This window comes from Dromiciops gliroides, chromosome 6 (genome assembly GCF_019393635.1).
Source record: "Dromiciops gliroides isolate mDroGli1 chromosome 6, mDroGli1.pri, whole genome shotgun sequence".
In the NCBI taxonomy this organism is placed as follows: Eukaryota; Metazoa; Chordata; class Mammalia; order Microbiotheria; family Microbiotheriidae; genus Dromiciops; species Dromiciops gliroides.
In genome coordinates this window covers 171409039-171432956 of record NC_057866.1, presented here as the reverse complement: position 1 = coordinate 171432956, position 23918 = coordinate 171409039, and the positions used below count along the sequence as shown (strand labels likewise).

Sequence of the window (23918 nt, the reverse complement as noted above, 5' to 3'; positions counted from 1 at the left end):
AACAATAAAATACTTTGATGATTTGAAACTTTTTGAGAGTATGGGACAATGATTATTTTATTTGGCTGGAGTTCTGTTGGCTCTTAATGTTGACTTTATTTACTGTTGTTATGGTCAATTTGCGTATGTATACAGAGAGAAAGAGAAAATTTTTGGATTTTTTTCTCTGAATCTCTTTATGAGTGTATATATACATGTATATACATATACATACACATATGTATGTATGCCTAATATATACAGAAATAAGTATACATAAAAATATGTGCATGTATATATGTATGTTTTAACTAATATCATACAATACTTTTGCCTCATAATTTACTCTGAATCACTTCATAAATCTTCCTATGTTTCTTTGCATTTTTATGGTTACCATTCCTTATAGCACAATGATATTCCAATATTTCATTTATCACTATTTGTTCATCCATTCTTCAATTCTTGGGCACATACTTTGTTTCTCACATTTTTGTAAGGGACAGGGATTTTTTCTTATTTGTTTTTTGTTTTTGTTTTTGCAGAGCAATGAGGGTTAAGTGATTTGCGCAAGGTCACACAGCTAGTAAGTGTCAAGTGTCTGAGGCTGGATTTGAACTCAGGTGGGATGGGGATTTTTCAAAAGAAATGAAGACATAAACATTGGAGAAAACAAATTCAAGTAGCAATTGCCTGAGGCTAGTATATCTAAGAATACTTCACTATTAGATCCAAGTATACTTCATATCTATGTAGCACACAGTGAAATAGTTTTAAATATTTTATTAACATAACATTAAAATAAAAATATTTAAATATCTAAATTTAAATAATTTAAAATGTTAAAATATTCTACTTTATTTTTCATTCTTAAAAGTATTTTTTCCAGTTACATGTAAACAGCATTTGTTTTTATAAGATCTTGAGTTCCAAATTTTGGAAAATATTTTAAATAAAAGAGTGCTGTTCTAAGATCAATGCCTCTGGTTTCATGTTATCTCACATATGGTAGTTCACATTTACAGGGAGATTTAAGGTTTCACAAAGTTCTGGGAATACACATACACTACAACCCTGTGAGATAGGCAGTCTAAGTATTCCTGTCCTTCACAAATAAGGAAAATGGGGTTCAAACAGGTGAAGTTGATTTTCTAGGGTCAGTTATGAAGTGTCAGATTCCAATATCCCCTCAAAAAATGACTGGAAACATCATAGACTGAAAGTATAATAAGGTCATGTCTCCAGTTAAACAAGTAGACATCACCTTAGAAAAATTATATATATATTTCCCTCAAGATAAACTTGAATGTCCTAGGCTACTTCCAATAATGTTGTATATTTTCTCTCTCCCCCACCATCCTAATCAAAAAGCCAACATTTCACAGTAGAATTTGTGTGAATCTTTTTTGAATATTGCCCAGCTTAGGGGAAGCATTTCTTTATTCTCAAAGTAGCTGCTTGCCATAAGGAAAAAACTTTAAGACTCCCTTTTAAGAAATGCTTCATTTATTTTTAATCGCCAGCAGGGGGCAATATTGCTACAGAATAGAAGCCCATTCCTATTCTCTATTAGTTCCTTCCTCACCACTAAACATTGAGAAAATTCCATGGGGGGAGGTGGGGTGGCAAACAATTTTTTCTTTGACTGTTTTAACCCCATGTTCTTAGAACTATACAACTATATGTTTCTCTCTTCGAGAGAGAAAATACGGAAGGAGGAAGAGCCGGGGTATGGGTTATGCCAATTATCCATAATACTCAGAAGATTCTTTACTTCTCTTCTTCCTTACGTACAGAAAATGATAATGAGGCACTCAGTTCTGTTTTCTCCTCCACCTCTGAGAGAGGCTCATGCTGCTATTGGGTTTCTTTAAAGCAGCTGAGCTCTCTCATCATGAAGGAGTAGCCATATATTCTATTCAAGATGGTGGGCATACAAAGATATAGGATCCTAGCCCAAACATCTAGGGGCTTGCAATTTTAGAGTGAAAGGTGGAGTATGGAAGATATATATATATATATATATATATATATATATATATATATATATATATATATATATATATATATCCCCCTCTACACACAAATAGATACAAAGGGTATCATGTTCATTGAAAAGTAGTCTTGCCAGTAAAATCCTACTCAGCCGCCTTATAATGGTATTATTAGATAACCCTCCCCCCGTCATCTTCATGAACATTAGGACAGCAGAGGGTCTTCTCTGCTTTATGTGAGGGCCCAAGCCTAGCTAAGGTCAGAGAAGCTCACAACTAGAAGACTTATTAATAGGTGATGTCTTTTGTAATGGGGAGAAAGGCACAGCAACTGATGAAGACTGTCTACTGAGGCATGGAGATGTTGAAGTTGGCATACCCACAATGATGATTATGGACCTTTTGAAATACTGAAGAAGTAGTAATTATATATTCAGCATTCCTATAGCACTTTAACATTTGTAAAGCACATTACAAATATCTCATTTTCATCCTCACAACAACCCTGAGAGGTAGGTACTAATATTATCCCTATTCTACCTATATGCAGAGAGAGGTTAAGTGACTTCCCCAGAATCATACAGCTAGTAAATATTTGAGAACAGATTTGAACTTTAGTTCAGTGCTCTATCCATTGAGCCACCTAGTTGCCTGGTTCATCTAGATAGTGATATATGTGAGTTTTTACATATCACTACATACAAATGTTCTTCTCCTACGCTGTATATATTTTCCTATGAACAATTCATAGTCAAATAAGAAATATTTCTCACTAGGTGTCTTGATGATTGATGAAATTAGCTTCTCCTGTCATTAGGATGTGGGGTCAGAATAAGGGATAAGCTGCAGTGAACCAAGGGGATCAGTTCCATTATGACATATATAGCAAAGATATGGACATTATCTGATTTCATAATTATTGGTAGTTCCAATTAGAAATTTAAGACATAGGGGGCAGCTAGGTGGCGCAGGGGATAAAGCATTGGCTCTGGATTCAGGAAGAACTGAGTTCAAATTCAGCCTCAGGCACTTAACACTTACTAGCTGTGTGACCCTGGGCAAGTCATTTAATACTCATTGCCCCACACCCCCCCCCAAAAAAAAAAGAAAAAGAAAGAAAAAGAGAAAATAAATTTAAGACACAAAATATAAAGGCCTGTTTTTCATTCAGATGTGTCTCCAGAGCCTATAAAGGATTCTTGCAAATAGTAGTTCTTAATAAATGCTGGCTTGTTGGCTCATTGGATTAAATTATTACCTAAAAGCCAATTACTCCAAGATGTAAATAGATAGTGCTAAATTTTACTGTCATCTGTGGCAACCAAAACCTCAAAATATCAAATGTATTATTGAATTTGCCATTAATTAAATGGACATATAAAGTAATTTTCTGGAGTACATAAGAAATAACACCACTTTAGTGTAGTATTGATTTCCTTTAGGTAGAACCTCATGTAAAAGCACTCTTGAGATTTGTTCAGTTGCAATTACCTTTAGTCTCTCTGTCTTGGCCTCTGTCTATCTCTGTCTTTGCCTTTTTCCTCTCCTCCCTCTCTTCATATTATGGAGATGACTATCATGGGAAAAGTAAAGAATTCAATTCTATTACATTTGACCACCTCTTTCTGCCATCATCACTGTTATATTATGCTTTTAGGAACTTTAAAGACTATAAGAAGAGATGCTAAATATAGCCAGGATTCTCTCATCAGGCCTCAGAGAGAAACCCTGTTCCAGGCTTACAACATTGCCTATAATACATTATTCACTAGAGTGGGCACTGGTAGTTCTACTCACAGATTGTTAATAATAAGACTTGCATATCAAAACAACATTTTAACTATTGGAAGTCTTAGCAAAAAAAAAAATATTGTTTACAGGAAATGAGGTCAAAGTGGCCAATTAAAAAGACTCATGCATGTGTATATATTTATGTTTTCAAATTAGTCTTGAAATAAACTCAAAGTCAGGCAAATGCAACTCAAATGACCCCCAGTTAGCAATGATTAAGCGGCAAATGCTCTGATGCTTTCCCTCTACTTCACAACTGCTAAAGTTTTCTTAACTACTTCAATTTATGGGTTTGGTTTTTTGGTTTTTTTGGAGGGGGTGTTTTTGTGGAACAATGAAGGTTGAGCGCCCAGGGTCACACAGCTAGTAAGTGTCAAATATCTGAGACCAGATTTGAACTCAGGTCTTCCTGAATACAGGCACGGTGCTTTATTATACACTGCGCCACCTATTGAATAGGTGTAGCTACACAACTAAAATTGAATAGAGAGCAAGTACATTAATTTTTTGTTATCTTTCGAAAAGCAAGAAATCAGCCTGGGAGCTTCTACTGAATTTTTCAGTGGTCTGCTCTGATTTTTCTTGCATCTTCCATAAGCCAAAGGGATTTATTTATTTTTTAAACTCAGGATTATTGCTATCCATGTGTTCAGTATGGCTTCTGACCTAACCTGGAACACACCAATTATAGATGAGAAATATTTCTCAAATCCTGGGAAACTGCTCTCTAGTTACAGATTTAGGATACTATTCTTAGAGGCAGGACAACCAAATGACAGTATCTTATACCCTTGAGAAATGTGTGAACAATTCAGGTTTTTCTGTTTCTTCAAGATGTTTCCAGGGAAAAACAGTTTCTCTATTTAAATATGTAAACTAAAAATAACCTTACATTTAGCCCAGTCTCAAAAGGGAAACAGGAGCTTGAGAGCTTAGTCCATGTTCCTGACACCAGGCATCTAGATAGGCAGATTTAAGCCATCACCCATGGATGGATAAGTCCTTATTTTAAAATTCTTGAGCAAGAGAAGCTCATTCTATTCCAGTGGGTTGTCTCATTTTAATTCAACAATTCAACTTGACAAGCATAATTAAATATTGATTTATATGGAAGGCATTCTACAAGTCACTGAGAATAAAAAAAAAATGAAAAACAACATAGTCCCTGCCCTTGATGGCATTTTGCATATTATTAGATCTGTATACACATGTGCATATACATACAAATTATCTCACCTAATAGAATTTAAGCTCCTTGAGGACAGGGACTGTTTCATTTCTCTCTGTGTATTATCCTCAATTCTTATCACAGTGCCTGGCATTAGTGGGTGCTTGTTGTTCATTCATTTTAGTCGTGTTCTACTCTTTGTGATGCCATTTGGGGTTTTCTTGGCAAAGATACTAGAGTGGCTTGTCATTTCCTTCTCCAGCTCATTTTACAGATGAGGAAACTGAGGCAAACAGGGTTAAGTGACTTGCCTAGGGTCACAAAGGTAGTAAGTACCTGAGGCCAGATTTGCATTCAGTAAGATAAGTATTCCTGATTCCAGGCCCCATATGCTATCCACTGTGCCACCTAGCTTCCCCTGGGTAGGTGCTTAATAAATGCTTATTGATTAACTGGTCTCCTATGACTAGTTAGAATAGGTATGACTATGTGTACACAGCATTGGAGTCAAGTAGAATGCAGAGCACCTCATTTGGGGCACTAAGAGGGAAGCACCCAAATAGCACCAAAAATAGAGCATCGATCTCACCATTTGGCTCTGCACACAGAATAGATAAGAAAATTCAACAAGAAACTGAATGCTTTCCTTCATGTTTATTACTCTTGTTTGAACTATTTTTTTCCATGTATAGCAATCCACACATTCCTTTTTCAAAACTGCATTCATGTCAAGAATGAAGTTTTAATTCCTTTCTATCTTTGCCAAGTGAGGAATACAAGAAAAAAATCACTATCACGTAAAGAAAAACAAAAATTTCATATCAGCTCATTAAAAAAAAAAGTTGAAGATGCTTCCTTTAAACTCCTTAGAAAAAAATTTAAAACAAGTAGTCATTTTTACCAAGATCTCTATTCAATGGCATCTCAGATCTGCTTCAGTTTGGTTGTATTTATTTGTTTTTGTGGTAGACCTCAGAAGAAAGGAGCCTGGGGATGAGTGAGCATGACTAAGAACAGAATCAAATGAACAGCTGAGGCTTTGGCCACTCCTCTTCTTTCTTCCTCCCTCCTTTCATATAAATGCTACAATCCAACATTTATTCAGCAACAATCAAGCAAAACCCATTAGGTGAAAAATACCATGCTAGATAGATTCAGGAGGAGAAATAAAGTTTAGATAAATCAATCAGCTAGCTAATAAGCATTTATTAAGTGCTGACTGTTGTGTCAGGCATACAGTAAAACACTAGGTTTATAAAGAAAGGCCAAAAAAAATAAAGTCTCTTCCCTCAAGAAGCTTACATTCTAATGGGAAAGAAAAGCTATAAATAATTAGATTCATAAAATAGAAAGAGAGCAGATAGAATGCAATCCCAGAGGAGAAAGAACTAGCAGATGAAAAACTAATTAAAATATGATTTCTGCCTCAATGACCTTACGATCAAATACAATTCCTATACTCTAATAACTAGGGTGAAGCTATGGACATAAATAACTCTAAAACTCAATATGAAAGGACAAGTATTTTAGAATCGTAAAATAAAATACTTTGGGCTTTAAAATATCCACAAGGCCTCAACAGATAAAGAAAAGGAAAGGGCACATGCTCCAGTCTCAGGAAATATCGAGAGCAAAAGTCAAGACATATGGAATGCTGGGGACAAAGATTAGTCACTGGGATAGAGCTATCATGGAAATAGGTTCTAACCAATGGATCAGTACATTATTATTTTTTTAAAACCCTCTAAATGCATGATCTTGGCAGGGGAGGGATGGGGGGAATTATAACTGAATCCCCTGGAAAAAAAAAGTTACAATGGTAGTGTGTCTAAGGTATTGCAATCATTCTCTCGTTGAAAGCCAGTTTAATTAAAGGGAAAAGAAAATCATTATAGACCAATACCATATATTTATGGGCCAACATTATTTTCAGGAACACAAAGGGTGAGGAGGAAAGGGGATGATTTCATTGTGTTTTCTCACTCACCCAGGCGACCTTTAAAAACATAAACACATTTTTGAGAAAAGACTCTCAAAGAACCTAGAGGACATTCATCAGGCCTGATAATGAATCAAGGTCCTCAACACTATTGAAGACTTGGAAAACATAGGTCAGTTGTTCAGAGAGGAGAAAAAATGTGTCATGTGCTACTGATCTCTGTTGGTGTTGTTTATTATTTCCTTTTCCTGCACTCTCAATGACTAAGCTTCCTCCTTCCTTTTATGTACTCCAGGTTTTGAAGGCTAACTTTCTGTGTCATGAGAAAGCAGTTTCCTTTGAGGTTCAGGAGTTAAAAGTAAGGGAATGTTGCATTTTTTCTTAGAAACATAAGTAATCAAAAGTGACAGATTTTTACAGCTGTTTGGGAAAATGAATATATTTCCCAAAATAGCACTTCTCATGAACACTTAGGCATTATGTCTGACATAGGTCATCAATTCCAGACAGCTCCTGTTAGGCCTGGCCAAATCACACTTTCACATTAAAATTGGCTGAAAGGAATGGTGAGGTTGCCAGACACTGTCTCAGGGAAAAAAGTCCCCGGGATTCATCTAAAACCATGTAGAAATCCTTCTTTTTTCCCCACACTTCCTTCTCAAACTATATGTTGTCTTTCAGAGACTCTTTCACTATTCGAAGTGTGTGTTACTGGTTCGAATTATTTTACCTAAACTGCTTTACACACTGAAAGGAAGAGAGGGGTGAGTCGCTTATCACGGGATATATTCTGGTCCTGAATTTCCCTTGGGATGCCCATGGGTATCGGCATCTAGGGGACCATGGGAATCATATTTTTTTGACTTAGGGAATGAGAGTGTATTTGGTGTCCCTTGGATACCACTCTGGAAGTGATTTCTGTTAAATTTTTTGGCATAAACAATTATGATGAGATGAGAGTAGGAGAATTATATGCAGGAATCAAAGGGTATCAAAGAGCAAGGCCTAAAATATCCTCTGAGTCCTGAATCACACTAGAATCTCACCAGAATTCTCTGGAAGCCTACAGAACTATGAGGGAGACTGTGGAAGGTTCTTTTTTTGGATTATAAAGAATACACTTCCCAGGTATCCTACTCTATTATCTAATTCAAACATTTCAATACCTTGCTTCATTTGCAGAAATTAAACAAAAAGAACTGGAGGGATGAGCTAATATAGAACAAAAGGAAAACATCTGTTTGGTGTAGACATGGCTTGAGATACACAAGATTTTCACTATCATATCAGACCTTCCTGACCAGCTGTCTTTTCTATCTATCAGCCTTCCAACTTTTCTCTCCAGTGTTTACATCAATACAACGGAGGTTTCAAATAGCAATTTGCCATAGCAACAACATGGCTGCCTTATTTTTTCTAATTTAAGAAGAAACTTGGCAATATAGAAGAGTTCTTGTTGAATTCCAGACTTTTCTACAGCAGAGCATATCTAGATAAAATACATGCCATTCAAAAGCCCAAAACAGCGTTTCTTCTTTTCCAAGGGCCAGATCTCAGGCTCTTGATTGCTGAAGTCGGTGGACATAATTTCAGAAATCCCAACTGAGAAACCAGAAAGAAAGTTTCATGGAATGAAAAGAACTAGCTTTGTATAATTTTTTATAGTTAGCCACTGGACCCAGATGGCTCTGGAAGAAAGAGTGAGGTTGGTGACCTTGAACAGCCCTCCCTCACTTAAATCCAATTCAGTGCAAGTCATGACATCACTCTGATGTCATGGTCCTCTGTGAGAATGAAGGACAAACAACAGCAACAATACTGTGGCCAAAAAGTTGTAGATACAGAATCTGTTTCTGGGTCTATACCTTAAACTTTTCTAACTGGGTAGAACCTTCCAGACTCTGTACTCTATGGAAATCGTCTTCCAGAAGCCTGGCCCGCCTCCAAGCTATGATAAGGTACTGGAGTTAGACTTCAGTGGAGAATGTTTAAAATATGCCTTGCATAAGAAATTAATTTTGGTGACAACCCAGGTCTGGGCAATTTGTGGCTGCGGTAAGTGTTCAGTCTAAAATATCCTTTCTAAGTCCTCAAAGGTGACAGCAGCATAATAGAGCATCAAGGACTGCAAAAATCTTTTCATAATTTAGCATTTCTGAAAAGGTCAATGGTCATTTATGAGCTGTGACCAACAGAACGAACCTAGGTCTACAAAACACACATGAGAATCGTCCTGATTAAAGTCACACTTGTCCTGCATGGCCATTGGCCTGCCTTAATCAGTAAACATGGGCTGCTAGCAGAAGTCTATCAGTCCACTTAAGAGCATAGATTAAGGATGGAACATTACATAGTGTGATCTAGTTCAACCCCAACATTTCAGGGATGAGGGAAATCATCTGTGCAGAAACTTGCACAAGCATTTTAAGTGGTAGGACCCAGAGGCTGATATGAATCCTACAATAACAGATGAGCTCACTCTTCTCCTTCCAGGATGCTGTGCTGCTAAGGAAACAGCATTTGCACATATTTGAATGTCTTTGCCAGGTAGGGAAGCTATCAAGAGTACAGAAAACTATTGTGGGAAAAAGATGCATAATTTAGCAAAAATGCCTGGCATAGTAAGAAGAAATGGTTAGAAATTAGGAGACATAGGTCTGAGTCTTAGTGTTGCCATTTACTAATACTTAAGTGATGCTAGCCAGATCTTCTCATTTCCCTGGACCTCAGTTGCCTCATCTGTAAATTAAAGGGATTAGATATGGTGACTCCTAAGGTGTCCTGAAGTGATAACAGTTGGTGGTGGTGGGAAGTGGTTAAATCACCATAATTCAGTGGAAAACACATTATTTGTAAGATCCTATTCTCTTCATTCCTGAAAGTCATTCCATTTCATTTTAAAATGTTATTTTCCAATGCTTTGAGAATTCCTATTAAAGGACCTACTTCAAACACTTTGTTACTTTATATAAATATACTGCTCATGAAAGCCAATCATTATATTAGGTAGTAACTTAGGACAAATAAATATCAGTGAGAAAAGTACCACATTTCTCCTTCCTATTGGCATTTTTGCTTTAATCCTGTGTTCTGTAAAAAAGCTATTTAAATAGACTATCATTATTTGTTAATGTTTATGCTTAACTTTTTAAATAAAGGTTTTATTGTTTGGGAGGTAAAAACAGCATAATTCAATTGAAAATAAATACACCCTTCAAGACTGCTTACTCTCTCACTGGTTTATTACATGAAGTCAACCACAAGGAGCCCTGTAACAAATAACAAAATGCAGCTAGGTACTTTGTGATTATCTGGACTGGGCAGATACATCTCGGCTTCCTGGGTCCAAGAACTGTAAAGGCTGTGATGACTTAGAAGACTATTAAAGTTGTCACATTGGCAAGTCTAAGGACAGTAGAGTATATAATTGCACAACCAAGATACAGAATGCTTACTCAAAATCCAAAAATATGACCAGAGACTGGATCTCCAAACAAACCCATTGAAATATGGCATGTTTAATTTCAATTTACATTTCTGCAAGCAGCTACTTCATGAAGAAAGAGAGCTTTTCTGACACCAGTAGTCTGGCAAAGTCATGGAGGTAAGGGCAAACCAGTTTCCATCTTGATTTAATACTGTTCTAAGTTCAGAGTGGGGGGAAAAATGTTACTATGTAAACACCAGCCATTTTGATTAAACACTTGAGTTCTTACTGTGGTTGTTAAATCAGTAATGCAGTTGGATGGGAACTCGTTTACATTCTCTTAAGCTGGGTTTTAGCTCTTCTGGGGTCACACACTGACATCACTTTCCACCAAGACATTGCAGCAGCCAGGTCAAAATTACCCATTGTAAACAAGAACATCACTTTCAAAGCTAACACATCTCCAGAAGAGGGTCTCTCTCATAAATGAGGGTGCTTAAAATAGCCTACTCCACCCAGAAATAGCTCCCTCTTCCATTTTTCCCAGACTTCCATTTGCTAAAAAAACTGCAGAGATTATATTAATGAGAGAGCCTTCACTTTTCCTGCTAATCAAGTAGACTGAGGGGGAAAAAGTCTGATCTTCCTTCAAATGGGAGTTAACTAACACAATACAAATAAGACAAATAGTTCTTACCTGTAGAAATTCTCTGACATTGGAGCCCAGGACACGGAGGATGGTATCATAACCAGACTCTTGGCAAAACACAAAAAACATCTTCCCAAACATTTGTAGGATTTCTCCCGCATTGAGATCTACATAAAGGTTTAGGGGGAAAGAGTTTGATTTCCTTAAGAATAATAGTCTTGACATAGGGAATTTTCATTATAAATGATTATTGCTAAAATGAACTGAAGTGTCTTCAATACTTCTGTAAATACAGATGATTCAAGAACAAGTTTGTCACACAAGAAAACCAAAAGGGAAAGTTTGCAATTTTTTTCAAAAGAATACATATTCATCAGATGCTTTTGTATTCATATAGTACATTTTTAATTCATTTCTCCCATCAAAGTTTTCTAATGCTTATTTTGGTTTTTGCTAAGTGATACAAGTTATTTTAACCCTGAATTTACTTCACTTAAAAGGAGAAAAATTGGAATGAATGTTTGTTGACTGGAGGAAATACCATTTTACATGACTTGCTTAAAGAGCCTTTCTATTTTGAAGCCTATCTGCAATCTTGAAGTAATCGTAATAAACAAAGGAATAACTGAGTTTAAGAATAATTGGCCTTTTTTCTACAAATGTATTTGGCTTCCTGGTTAGATTGGGAAAATTACTGAGCCACCTTCTCTCTCTGCTAAGGTAGAATCTGATTGTAAATCAGGCTTGATTGGATTTCATTTTGGGCCAGTAGGGAGCTCCCTTTTCCCCCCTGACACTTTTTTACTCTTGCTTTTACTCTATTCGGTCACATTTTCCTCCCTGTATTAATATCTCTTTCTTGTGTATTTGCTTTTATGAAGTTAGAATTCTTTTATTATTGACCTCGGTAAAAATTGAATAGTCTACATTACTCCCTCTAACTGTGGGTGTTCCCCAAGGATACTCTTCTATCTCTATACTCTATTGGTGATTTGATTAGCTCCCAAGGGTTTAACGATCATCTATATGCAGATTACTCCCATATCTATATATCCAGCCCCAGTGTCTTCCACAAGCTTTAGTCTTATATCTTTTATTGTCCGTGGAACATTTCAAACTAGATATCATTAAACTTAATATGTCTAAAACTCATTATTTTTCTAAGCCTCCCATTTTTGTCATTTCCCATCTCCCAAGCCCAGAACACACTCCGTCCTTACCTGTGCCTTATAGATATGATTGAGATACTACCTTCTATATGAAATCTTTCCTGATCCTCCAAATGCTAGTTCACTTCCTACCAAACTAGCATATATTTAACAACTTTGTGTGTGCATATGCATTAATTAGACATAAAATGTAAAGTATATATATATACTTTATATATATATACTTTATATATATATATATAAAAACATGAAGTAAACATATATGTAAGCATATATAGATATATTAAATATATCTGTAAAGTATATATGTAAAATATATGAACATGAATATGGAATATATTTATATAGAATATAAATATTTTATGTGAATATCTATATATATGAATGTAGGTATGTGTATATGTGTGTACATATATATACATGCATCCACATATATGCATATACACACACATATATAAATTAGTTAAATGTCCTGGTGAGCAAGGATTATGGCACCCCTATCTAGGAATTCACCTCTTCCACAACGTCTTCTGTCATCTCTTTCCACCCCCCACCCCACCTCCTAGCCGAAATTGTTATTTCATCTTCCTGTGATTTTATTAGTCACTCATGTCTCATTTGTTCCAATCCCATTGCTTCTTTGTAGACTTTTTTTTTGTATAATTAAACCACCTCCTATATTTTAAATTTGTCTTTTTAATTTACCTCCAGTCCCTTACCAATTATCTTGCACATGGAATGCACAATAAATTTTTATCAGATTGAATTAGATTCTCTCACTAATAGTAAAGTGGTCTTTATACTCAGTGAGTAAAAAAAATAATAAATAAATAAAATCTGAGCTTAAGAGCAGCTTTCCACTTAGCATCACTAAAGTTTGACTGTAAAAAATTTTCAGCTCTGTGGTAAAATGCTGGGGGTGAAGCGGGGGAGAGAGGAGTGTAACTGGGTTTATGTTAGCTATGTGATGTTGTAAGGACCCTCATGAGAATTTTGGAACAGAAACAGTTTTTCTACAATCCCCTTTTAATTTCCTTAGTTTTACTCAAAGAATTGGAGGTGGGGCAAATCATTCTTTTATTGAACTCACAGATTTCTTCTCAAAACTAGATTTGCATGTTTGTGGTGACATGAGCTGTGAAAGTTAGAGTTCTCTTCTGTGCACTGAAAGGATCAGCTTGAAATATTTTCCAAAGGGGGTGTGACCCAGGGTTACATAGAAACAAAGCTGGGGACATCTACCCAGGTATTTTCCCACTCTGTGCCAATTACTGGACTACACTCCTTCTCTGCAGCTTAAGAAAACTTAAGAAAAGTTGCTTTTGGAGGTATTTTAGCACAACTACATTTCAAGTCCGGTAGAAGTCCATCGTTTTAATTAAAGACTCAAACTACCAATGCTCCGTTTTTGGCTTTTTTCCATCTTCTAAAGATTGTCTCTTGGCAATCTTGTCAAATTCCATGGGGTCAAATTCTCCCCTTTGAAAGTAACTCCCTAATATACTTATCCATCACTTATCTCTGGTTTTTCATTTCCATCTCTCTGTCCTGGACATCTCCAAATGCATATTCTATCAGTACCTCAAACTCAGCAGGTAGGAAATCAGACTCATTTTGACCTAACCCCACCCAATCTGCCCTTCCTCCAACTTTCTGTTTTTGTTGATGGTACCACCCTACTCTTCCTATTTCCAGTTACTTATTCTTGAAACTTGAGTGTGATTTTTTTTTACTCTTCTTTCTCCATAATCCCTTACGTTCAAATACCTGTCTGGTATTTTCTACATCTACAATATCTCTTGTGTTTGTTTTTCTCCTCTCCTCAATTTACGTTCTTAGGCCCCTGGTCTAGGCTCTTAGCTGTTATTAGGCTCTTAGCCTCCTAATTATACTTCCTGACTCCAGTCACTCTCCACTCATCCATCCATCATTCAGTTGCTGAAATAATCTTCTATAAACATAAGTATGACCATATAACTCACTTGCTCAAAAATCTTCAGTTATTCCCTACTTCTGAAGATAAAATCCAACCTCCTTAGACTAGTATTTAAAGGGTTTCACAATTTGATGGACTGAAGCCCATCTTTCCAGCCTCTTTTCGTTTTGTTTTGTTTTGTTTTGTTTTTTTGCGGGGCAATGGGGGTTAAGTGACTTGCCCAAGGTCACACAGCCAGTAAGTGTCAAGTGTCTGAGGTCGGATTTGAACTCAGGAACTCCTGAATCCAGGGCCGGTGCTTTATCCACTGCGCCACCTAGCCACCCCATCCAGCCTCTTTTCAATGATCCCCTTCATGCATTTTACATTTAATTATACAATATCCTGACTACCTGATTTTGTCCTGTTATCTTCCACTTATCTGTTGAAATTCCTTCCTTCTTTCAAACCTTAGCTCCCTTAAACCTTATCTAAGCTAAACCTTTATTCCATCCTGCCCCTTCCTTAGCTGAAAGGGGTCTCTCCCACCTGTGATTTTCCTAGAGCATTTTGTTGATACCCTTCCTTTGTTTTTCTTTTTATGTCATAACCCCTTTAGTAGATTTTAAGATTCTTGAAGACAGGGAAAAAATCTTTTGCATCTTGTACCTCCAGTGCCTAACAGAATGTCTTGCACATAGAAGACTTAATAAATCTTTGTCAAATTGAATTGAATTGAACCCCTATTTTCCCTAGTAAGAATGTTTTTCTCCCCATTTTCCCAGTTGAGCAGGTAGGTTGAAAAGTTAAAAAGAAATGATGTGGGGCAGCTAGATGGCGCAGTGGATAGAGCACCGGCCCTGGATTCAGGAGTACCCGAGTTCAAATCCGGCCTCAGACACTTGACAGTTACTAGCTGTGTGACCCTGGGCAAGTCACTTAACCCCAATTGCCTTACTAAAAAAAAAAAAAAAAAAGAAAAAAAAAAAGAAATGATGTGTACTTACTGAGAACTTTGCTTGCTGCAGCAACCAGATCATATGTTTTAGAATCATCATATATTATTCTGACAAGAAACTGCCCTTCTTCATCCAACTGTGCCTCTTTTCTGGGGGAAATTTTAAAAAGGAAAAAATACAATTACAACAAAGGCAGAGTTTAAAAGAACATACTAATTTTTAAAATAAGCAATAGTTCTTAAGCTTCTGAAATATAACCAATAAAAAAGTTGTTGAAATCAACATTATAGAACCAAAACACTAGTGATCAATGAGAAACTCACTCACATACAAAACTTAGATTGGCATGCATAAGAAATACCTTAGTATATTTTCCCCCTTAAATCCATGTTTCTTTTCCCCTCATCACTGCAAATGTGAGGCTAAGGGGATTAATCCACCACAAAGAATGGTAAAATTATATGTATGTGTGTGTATGTGTGTGTATGTATATGTATGTATATATGCATACGCATAAAATGTATCCACTGATGATAATAACAATGCAAACAGCAGGTTTCTGAACATGGCAATGAATAGGCTCAATTTAATCCACAAACCACTCTGTGGTTTTAAAACAGGGTCTCAGTGTAATACAATATTATTAGGCAGAAAGAAATGAGAAATATGAGAATTACAGCGAAACATGGGAAGACTTGTATGAATTGATATAGAATGATAAAAACAGAACCAGGAGAAAATATATACACAATTACTACAATCATGTACTCTGAGTAATTCTAATGTGTAATTTTAGTTGAAGAGAATAGATGCTAAAATAAATTTCTCTCTTCTTATCACTGAGTTAAGGGGCAATGGATACAGAATGTGACATAAATTGTCAGATATAGTCAATCTATCATATAGCTTTGATTGACTTTTTCTTCTTTAATAGTTCAATTTGGGATGGGGAAAAATGGGCTATATTTGGAAATGACTCTGATGTAAAAATAAAATCCATGAATAAAATTTATGAAAAAGAGGGTCACTGTACATTTTTCTTATTATAATTTTTAAAGCCAAATGTTCAAGCCTAAGTTCCTACTGCTATTAAAAAAAAAAAACTCTATCCTCATAAATAGAATGGTTAACAAAATCCCAGCATTAATCAAAGAATGTTCCGAATACCATTCCAAATGAAAGTAAGATAAAACTCTTTTTCTAAAAAAATAAATATTGATAAGACTTTGATGGGATCCTAGGCAAGCTACTTAATCTCAGTTACCCTCAGTTTCTTCATCTATAAAAGGGGGATAACAATTGCACCTATCTCTCAGAGTTGTTTTAAGGACTAAAGGAGATAATTTAAAGTACTGAGCATACTGCCTGGCACACAGTATGATGTAAATGTTAGCTGTGATTAGCTATTATTAAATATCCTAAAATTCTTAAAGAGACAGTTTTCTAAAGACAGATTAAGAGGAAAAAAGGAGACCTTACAAGAGGGGAACAAAAAAAAATGGTCACTTCCTTTTTTCTGAGCTGCTAAAAACATATCTAACAGGCACTAATTTGGGGGGCAGCTAGGTGGTGCAGTGGATAAAGCACCAGCCAGGGATTCAGGAGGACCTGAGTTCAAGTCTGACCTCAGACACTTGGCACTTACTGGCTGTGTGACTCCGGGCAAGTCACTTAACCCCAATTGCCCCCTGAAAAAAACAAAACAACAAAAACAAACAAAAAACAAACAAAACAACAATCAAGTTATTACTAGTTTTGCCCTCCAGATAATTAGTTTCCAATCAGGATCAACACATACCTGAACATTTTCTGGAAAATAATTAGAATAAAATAAGACCTATTTGTTTCTTTTTTTAATAGGCAGATGCAGTTTTCCCCACTGAAGTGTTTAAGATAGGATATAGATTACTGTAGAGAAGAAATTCTATTTGCATTGTATCTGTTAAATGCTGGTTTAGTCAAAATTCTTAGTCCCATTTATAGATCTGTAAAATGAAAGAACTGCACTAGATGATCATTAAAGTTCCTCTTATTTCTATCATATTAATAGTCTACTTGAATTATCTGCACACATTTGAAGATCAATTCAACACAAACTCCTCACCAAAGGAAAACTGCAAGATACCATTTGTTGACCAAAATAAAGGTAATTTGTGGTGACTGATGATGGAAATGTCTCTCAATAGTAGATATTTGGAGTGCTAAGGTGTTGCTTTGTGTTTTTTTTTTTTGGCTGAATTAGTTTGGCTCTTTCCTGAGTATTCCTTTCTGATGGGCATTTTTTAAGAGAAATATTATCACTAAAAATTCAGCTATCATTATTCTGATAGATTACATCCTTCTTAAAAGCAATAACTATTTTTTTCCTTTCTTGGTTGTTTTTGTGTCCTTAGCCCCTAGCATTTTGCCATGTAGATAATAGGTGATTTTTTGTTGTTGTGTTTTTGTTTTTGTTTTTGTTTTTTTTTGCGGGGCAATGGGGGTTAAGTGACTTGCCCAGGGTCACACAGCTAGTAAGTGTCAAGTGTCTGAGGCCGGATTTGAACTCATGTACTCCTAAATCCAGGGCTGGTGCTTTATCCACTGTACCACCTAGCCACCCTTGATAGTAGGTGATTTTTTTAAAAAAATGTTTTATTCTTTTCAATTATCAAAAGTTTATTTTTTCTTAGTTTCCTCTCATCATTGAAAAAAATCTAAACAAAAAGCTTATAAAAATGTGCATAGCCAAGCAAAATAAATTCTTACAATGGCCACATCCAACAAAATATATTTCTCATTTTTCATATTGAGACCATCACCTCTCCATCAGGAAATGGGCAGCATGCTTCCCCATGGAATCATGGTTGGGCACTGCTTTGAGAAGAATTATTAAGTTTTTCGAAGTTATTTTTTTCAACATTGTTTTTATTGTACAAATTGTTCTTCTGATTCTTCTCCCTTCATGGTAGATGAAGGGTGCATGCTTGCACAATTAGCCTCTGTTGGCTAGCCTCTATGCTATTGCTAAGTAAGAATAAATTAAGCTCTTCTCAAGAACCTTCAATGCCAGGGATATCCATGATTCTGGGTTAGGGAGACAGACCTTTTATGACATAATTTATCTCAATAGACTTCCAAGGATGGGTAAAATAATGACTAAATTTCCAATGAACATGTATTCTGATTCATGACTAGGCAAGGTTGAGAAACTAATTTTATATGGTAATGAACTTCAGGTGCATGGTGGACTCATTTTGGTGTAATTTGTTGAGAAAACTTACAGAATTCTTTTTCAATTATCTCTGAGAATAGGCTTTAGTGAACTACTAACTTTCCTGGTTCTAAACAGTCTTAAGGAAATAAAATTCATTTTATTTAACTCATGGTATCTTAATTACTTTTTACAACCATTTATAAATAGTCAGAGGATATTTACATCAATCTTTCCATGGCTTTGACCAGTCAATTTACTAAGTCAGGACATAAACACTAAACAATAGATGTTGCTGTGTAAATGATCTCTGTCATCAACTTATTTCATTGAAATAAGGAAAAATACATTTTTATTTATTTCAATGACTCTCTGATATGATCTCATTGATTATGGATAATCTCTCCCCTCACCCTCCCTACAAAATGGACTTTCATTCAACCAATCAATAAACTTTGACTAAGCACATGCTAAGTACTAGGTAGGAAATGGAAATGTCATGAATTTGCAATAGCAAATATTTCAGTTTCACTAAGTGAGAAACAGGCAAGGGAGGGAAAGGGGGAGAGGGGGAGAGGAGGAAAGGGGAAGGATCAACCTAGAAAGATAGGCCAGAACAATATTTGAAAGGGTTTTAAATGTCAACAGAGGAATTTATATTGTATCCTAAAGTGAATGGAGAGCCACTGAGGATTCTGGAGAGGGGAAAGGTTATTACATAATCACACATGTCCTTAAGTATATTAATTTGGCATTTGGGTAGATCATGGATTGGAATGGAATGGATGCACAAAAGATTAATTAGGAGGCCAAACAAATTAGAGTGATGTAGTTTGAGTAGAAACAAGGGTATAGCAGCAACAACAATCAGTCAAGTAAAGTAATATCTGACAGTATGTACAACATTCCAAGCCCAAAGCCCTACACCTCTCTAGCAAAAGAAGGACGATATTTCCTTATCTCTTCTCTGTAGTTAACAATGGACCATAATTACATAGCTTCATTTAGTGTTCTTTTCATTTGTGGTATTGTAGTTATTGTATGGATTGTTTTCCTAGTTATGCTTCTTTCACTTTACAAACATCATTCTAAATATGAATTGCTCATATTTTTTTTACAGTACATGAATGTTCTATTGTTTCCATATATCACAGTTTGTTCAGCCATTCCAAAATCAAAAGACACTAAGGATTTTCCAGTTTTTTGGCACCTCCCCAATATGGTGCTATTCATACTCTGGTGCTCAATTCTTCTATATGGGTTGTCTCTTCCAGTACATGATCTCCTTGAAAGTTGAGACTTTTTTTGTTATATCCCCAATACTTACTATAGTGCTTTGTGAGTTGGTGCTTAAAAAATGCTTTTTCTTTATTAACAGATTAGACTCTTTGCCTTTGTGTTCTTTGGGAAAGGCTTTATTCTATAGTCCTCTAAAAATCAATTGATAATTATTTTCCTATGTAATATTTTCCAAGGATTTTTAAGTTTTCTCAAACATTTAATTATTCTCTAACTGGAGAATCCCCAGTATGCTATTGTTGTCCTGTATGCCACACAGCAAAAGGGACATTGACAAATGTTTAAAAAAAGACAAACAGAATGGTTAAGGGACTAGAAGTCATACCACATCAGCATCAATTAAAAGAGCCAAACATGTTTAGCCAGAAGAAGAGAAGAATTAGGGGAGATATCAGTGTTCACATATTTGAAGGGCCATAATAGGGAATAGAGATTATCGCTGTGACCTAAAGGATAAGATGCAGAAACATGGGGAAATGTTTCTAAGAGGCTGATTTCATTTGAATACAATGGGGGCAGCTAGGTGGCGCAGTGGATAGAGCACCAGCCCTGGAGTCAGGAGGACCTGAGTTCAAACCTGACCTCAGACACTTAACACTTACTAGCTGTGTGACCCTGGACAAGTCACTTAACCCCAATTGCCTCACCAAAAAAAAAATTCATTTGAATACAATGGAAATTCTCCTTATAATTAGAAATATGAAAAATGGAATGGGTTATTCCTGAGGACAATGCGGGTTTTTTGTTTGTTTTTGTTTTTGTTTTTGTTTTGCCAGGCAATGACGGTTAAGTGACTTGACACAGTTAAGTGTCAAGTGTCTGAGGCACCAGGGCTGGTGCTTTATCCACTTCGCCACCTAACTGCCCCCAACAATGCATTTTTCATTCACTGGAAGGCTTCATTTAAAGGGTAGATTACCACCATCAGTAATGCTGTAGAGGAGATTCATGGTCAGAAGTAGGATAGTCTACATTATCTCAAAGGTCCCTACCAACTCTGAGAACCTATTATTCTATAATACTTTGAAGACAAATGTCTAGTCATAATTATTAATCAACTGATTCTCATCTTCTCATGATTCCTTGTCTCGTTCACCCATAGGAATTTAGAAAAAAAAAATTAAAAGCTGTGTATCCTTCTCAGAAACACAGACTCTGAAATGATCATCTTACCATAATTGTCATGAAGGGTAGAGAACTCAAGGAGACCAGACTTCTCTAGTGGTAACCACAATGGTTTCCTTTAAAACAACATTCTCTGCCTCTAAAGATCTTACCACTTTAAGCATTCCCTTGGAAGGATAAAAGAAGCAGCCTAATCACCAGTGCTGGTATTTGGGACCACTTGGAATATTTCTCTTTTACAACCCTTCTCTCTTTACCCAACACTCTGACATTTAAAATCTAATGTGTATGTCCTTACCTGCCCCCCAGGGGAAAACTAGTTAGGATTTACTTATAAATTCAGCAAGTTTAGGCTTTTAAGCATTTATTAAAGTATATTAGAAGTTAGTAAAGAGAGAGAGAGAGAGAGCACATGTCTCTGAAAGAATGGAAAAACCCTAGCTCAGATCTACACTAGTGAGGGAGAGAGAAAGAGCTCCTTCCCCTTGCCTCTTATGCTTCCAAAGAAAAAGAATCCCAGTCAGTTCTCCAGGAAGCCCCCTGTCAAACAGGAAGAGGGGCAGTCCCCACACACAGCTCCAAGCAAATTGGCTGGTAGTATTCATGTCCATTGACTGACATGACTTAAAGGAGGTCAATGAACTTCCAGTATGCGAATTTGACCGTAGAAACTTCAGAAAGGTCATCTCATGCTTTCTCAGCAGGAAGGCATGGCCCTGGTTTTCACAACTCATTAAAATCCATCCCCTCGAGGATTGAACTGAAGCCCCATGCTCTCTTTCTCTTCCCCCCACCCCCTTCTCACCACTAACATACATTCTAATGCTGAGACTGGAAGCCTGGAAGTATATGAGGGATAAAGAAGGGCGAGTCAATCTCAAAGTCTCTTCAGGACCAAGCTGTAGTCCATGTATATTTCACTTCTAATAACACAATCCTCTTCCAATTCATCGATCTTCATTTATAGGCTCCTATATTCTCTAAGTGGGACCTACAGAAGATGAGGTAAGAAGGGAGTATAGGAGGAAGACAAGACTGGGCTTTGGCAACAGGAAGATAACTGCAGGGAATGAATAACTGCTAAAGTTAAAAGGGATCACAGAGATTATCTTGTCTTATTCTCTCATTTTACAGCAGAATGTAAACTCCTTGAGAACAGGGGTCATGCCATTTTAAAATGTCATTCTGCAGAGCCTTCCTACGGCTAGCTACTTAATCAATTTTTTGCTGAATTCAATTAAGTTATTTAGAGCAAAAAGGGGTTAAGTGACCTGTCCAAAATCATGCAGTTTATTAGTAGCAGAGCTAAACTGAACTGACTTGAATTGGGCTACTGTACAGTCAATGATTTTAAAATGTAATCTTCTGACTAATACGGAAATAGGTTTCTCATGACTGTACATGTATAATCTATTTAAAATTGCTTGTCTTCTCAATTGGGGGAGGGGAGGGAAGGGACAGAGGGAAAGAATATGGAACTCAAAATTTTTTTAAATGCAAACATTTTTTACATATAATTTGAGAAAAATAAAATATTAAATAAATTTTAAATCAATAAAATGTAATCTTAGGCTGGATCAATCAATTCAACACATTTTTATTACATCCCTACTACATGCAAGGCATTATGCTAAGTACTGGCAATAAAAAGACAGGAACAAAACAGACCTTGTCCTCAAGGGGCTTATGTTATTATATAGGAGGAGTGAGGAATACAGTATATACCCAAAATGTGGGGTGGAGGGGGAAGGTAGAGAGCTGCAAGAAACAATACAAGTTTTGCAAACAAGTTAGTGAATTCATAGTCTGATTTTGGATATAATTTGCCTTTGGGATTCTACAAGATTATTAACATTCATCAAATTGCATTGATTCATTCATTTCCTCATTTATTTATGCATTCATTCAATATCGATGTTAGTCATCTATTTACAAAGCTCCATTTTCAGATCTGTAATCATGTAACACTTTTATACCAAGCCTGCATAGTCAGAGGCTAGAGATAAATGAAAAAATGATAGGCTTTTCTGGTAGTTCAAAGTCAGATATTTCCTAATAAGGACAATGTTTGTTTATGGATATTTAACACTAAGTAGAAAGACAGACTGATGTCAAATTACTGTTCTTTTCAGTCATTTGGGAATGATACAAATTGAGTTTCCCAGGTAATTAGTTTAAAATGGGTTCAGATGTTATAAGATGTATTAATCAACTAAAAGAATTTTATCCACTATCCTGGCATATATGATGACTTCAACTGTTTCCTGGATGTTTTGCAGAAGTTCACTTTCTCTCTATTGTTATATTTGCTGATTCTGTTATACCTCTTCTGCAAGACCTCCCTCCCATGGTGATTTTTTTTTCTACTGTAACATCTATATTACTCAAAGAAGAGGAAATAGGCCAAAGTATTACAATACTCAAGCTTTAAAGAGGGGCTGGTAGTAAATCCTTGGTAAAATGTGGAGCACAAAAAAAAAAAGCAGCAAAACATTTTCTTCTCTTGTTAAAGGAACTGGGGTGGAAAGAGTATGCGATTGAAGGGGTAGTTAGGTGGCACAGTAAATAGAGCACTGGCCTGGGTTCAGGAAGACTCGAGTCAAATCCAGCCTCAGGTGCTTGCCAGGTGTGTGACCCTGGGCAAGTTCCTTAATCTTGATTGCCTCTTAAAAAAAAGAGTATGCAACATCCACAAGAAAAATTACAGGAATCGCCCATACTAAAATTCTACCTTTCATGTGGGAGCAGTTCTTTGAAAGTAATTTCCAAGTGAAACAGAATGGCAAAGTGATTTTATGAATCAGGTCCCCTCTGGATTTCAGAAATAAAGCAAGATATTTCATTCTTTTGTTTTGGTTTGGTTTGGCTTGATTTGGGGGTTTTGTTTGTTTGGGGGTTTTTTGTGGGACAATGAAGGTTAAGTGACTTGCCCAGGGTCACACAGCTAGGAAGTGCCAAGTATCTGAGGCTGGATTTGAACTCCGGTCCTCCTGAAACCAGTGCCAATGCTTTATCCACTGTGTCACCTAGCTGCCCCCTAGAGATTTCATTCTTAATTATTGTAAACAGACAAAAATCTAAACCAGATTTTCACAGTAAGTGTTGCTATTTTCAAAAACAACAGCAGCTAGTTTAGCATAATGATAGAAGAGCTAGTTATCCACAGAAAACTTTAAATGGCTGAACTTGAATACAGGCATTGGATGGGAATCCTAGCTCAGACACTTAGAACCTTTTTGAACTTCTGTTTCTTCACCTATAAAACAAGAGGTTGAATGAAATGATCTCTAGAATCCATTCTAGCTCTAAAA

The 23918-nt window shown here is 36.1% G+C and overlaps 1 protein-coding gene across 4 annotated transcripts in view; it reads right to left on the bottom strand.

The window, feature by feature from the left end:
• The window catches only part of GUCY1B1 (guanylate cyclase 1 soluble subunit beta 1), a 71417-nt gene that overhangs the window by 25601 nt on the left and 21898 nt on the right, over positions 1-23918 (bottom strand). For all 4 annotated transcript variants that reach the window (XM_043971961.1, XM_043971958.1, XM_043971959.1 and 1 more), the window contains 2 exons: positions 15039-15139; positions 10996-11114 (listed from right to left, as the gene is read on the bottom strand). In XM_043971961.1, coding sequence (XP_043827896.1) covers positions 10996-11088 — 93 coding nt within the window. In that variant the 5' untranslated portion in view covers positions 11089-11114; positions 15039-15139. The remainder of the gene's footprint in view (positions 1-10995; positions 11115-15038; positions 15140-23918) is intronic.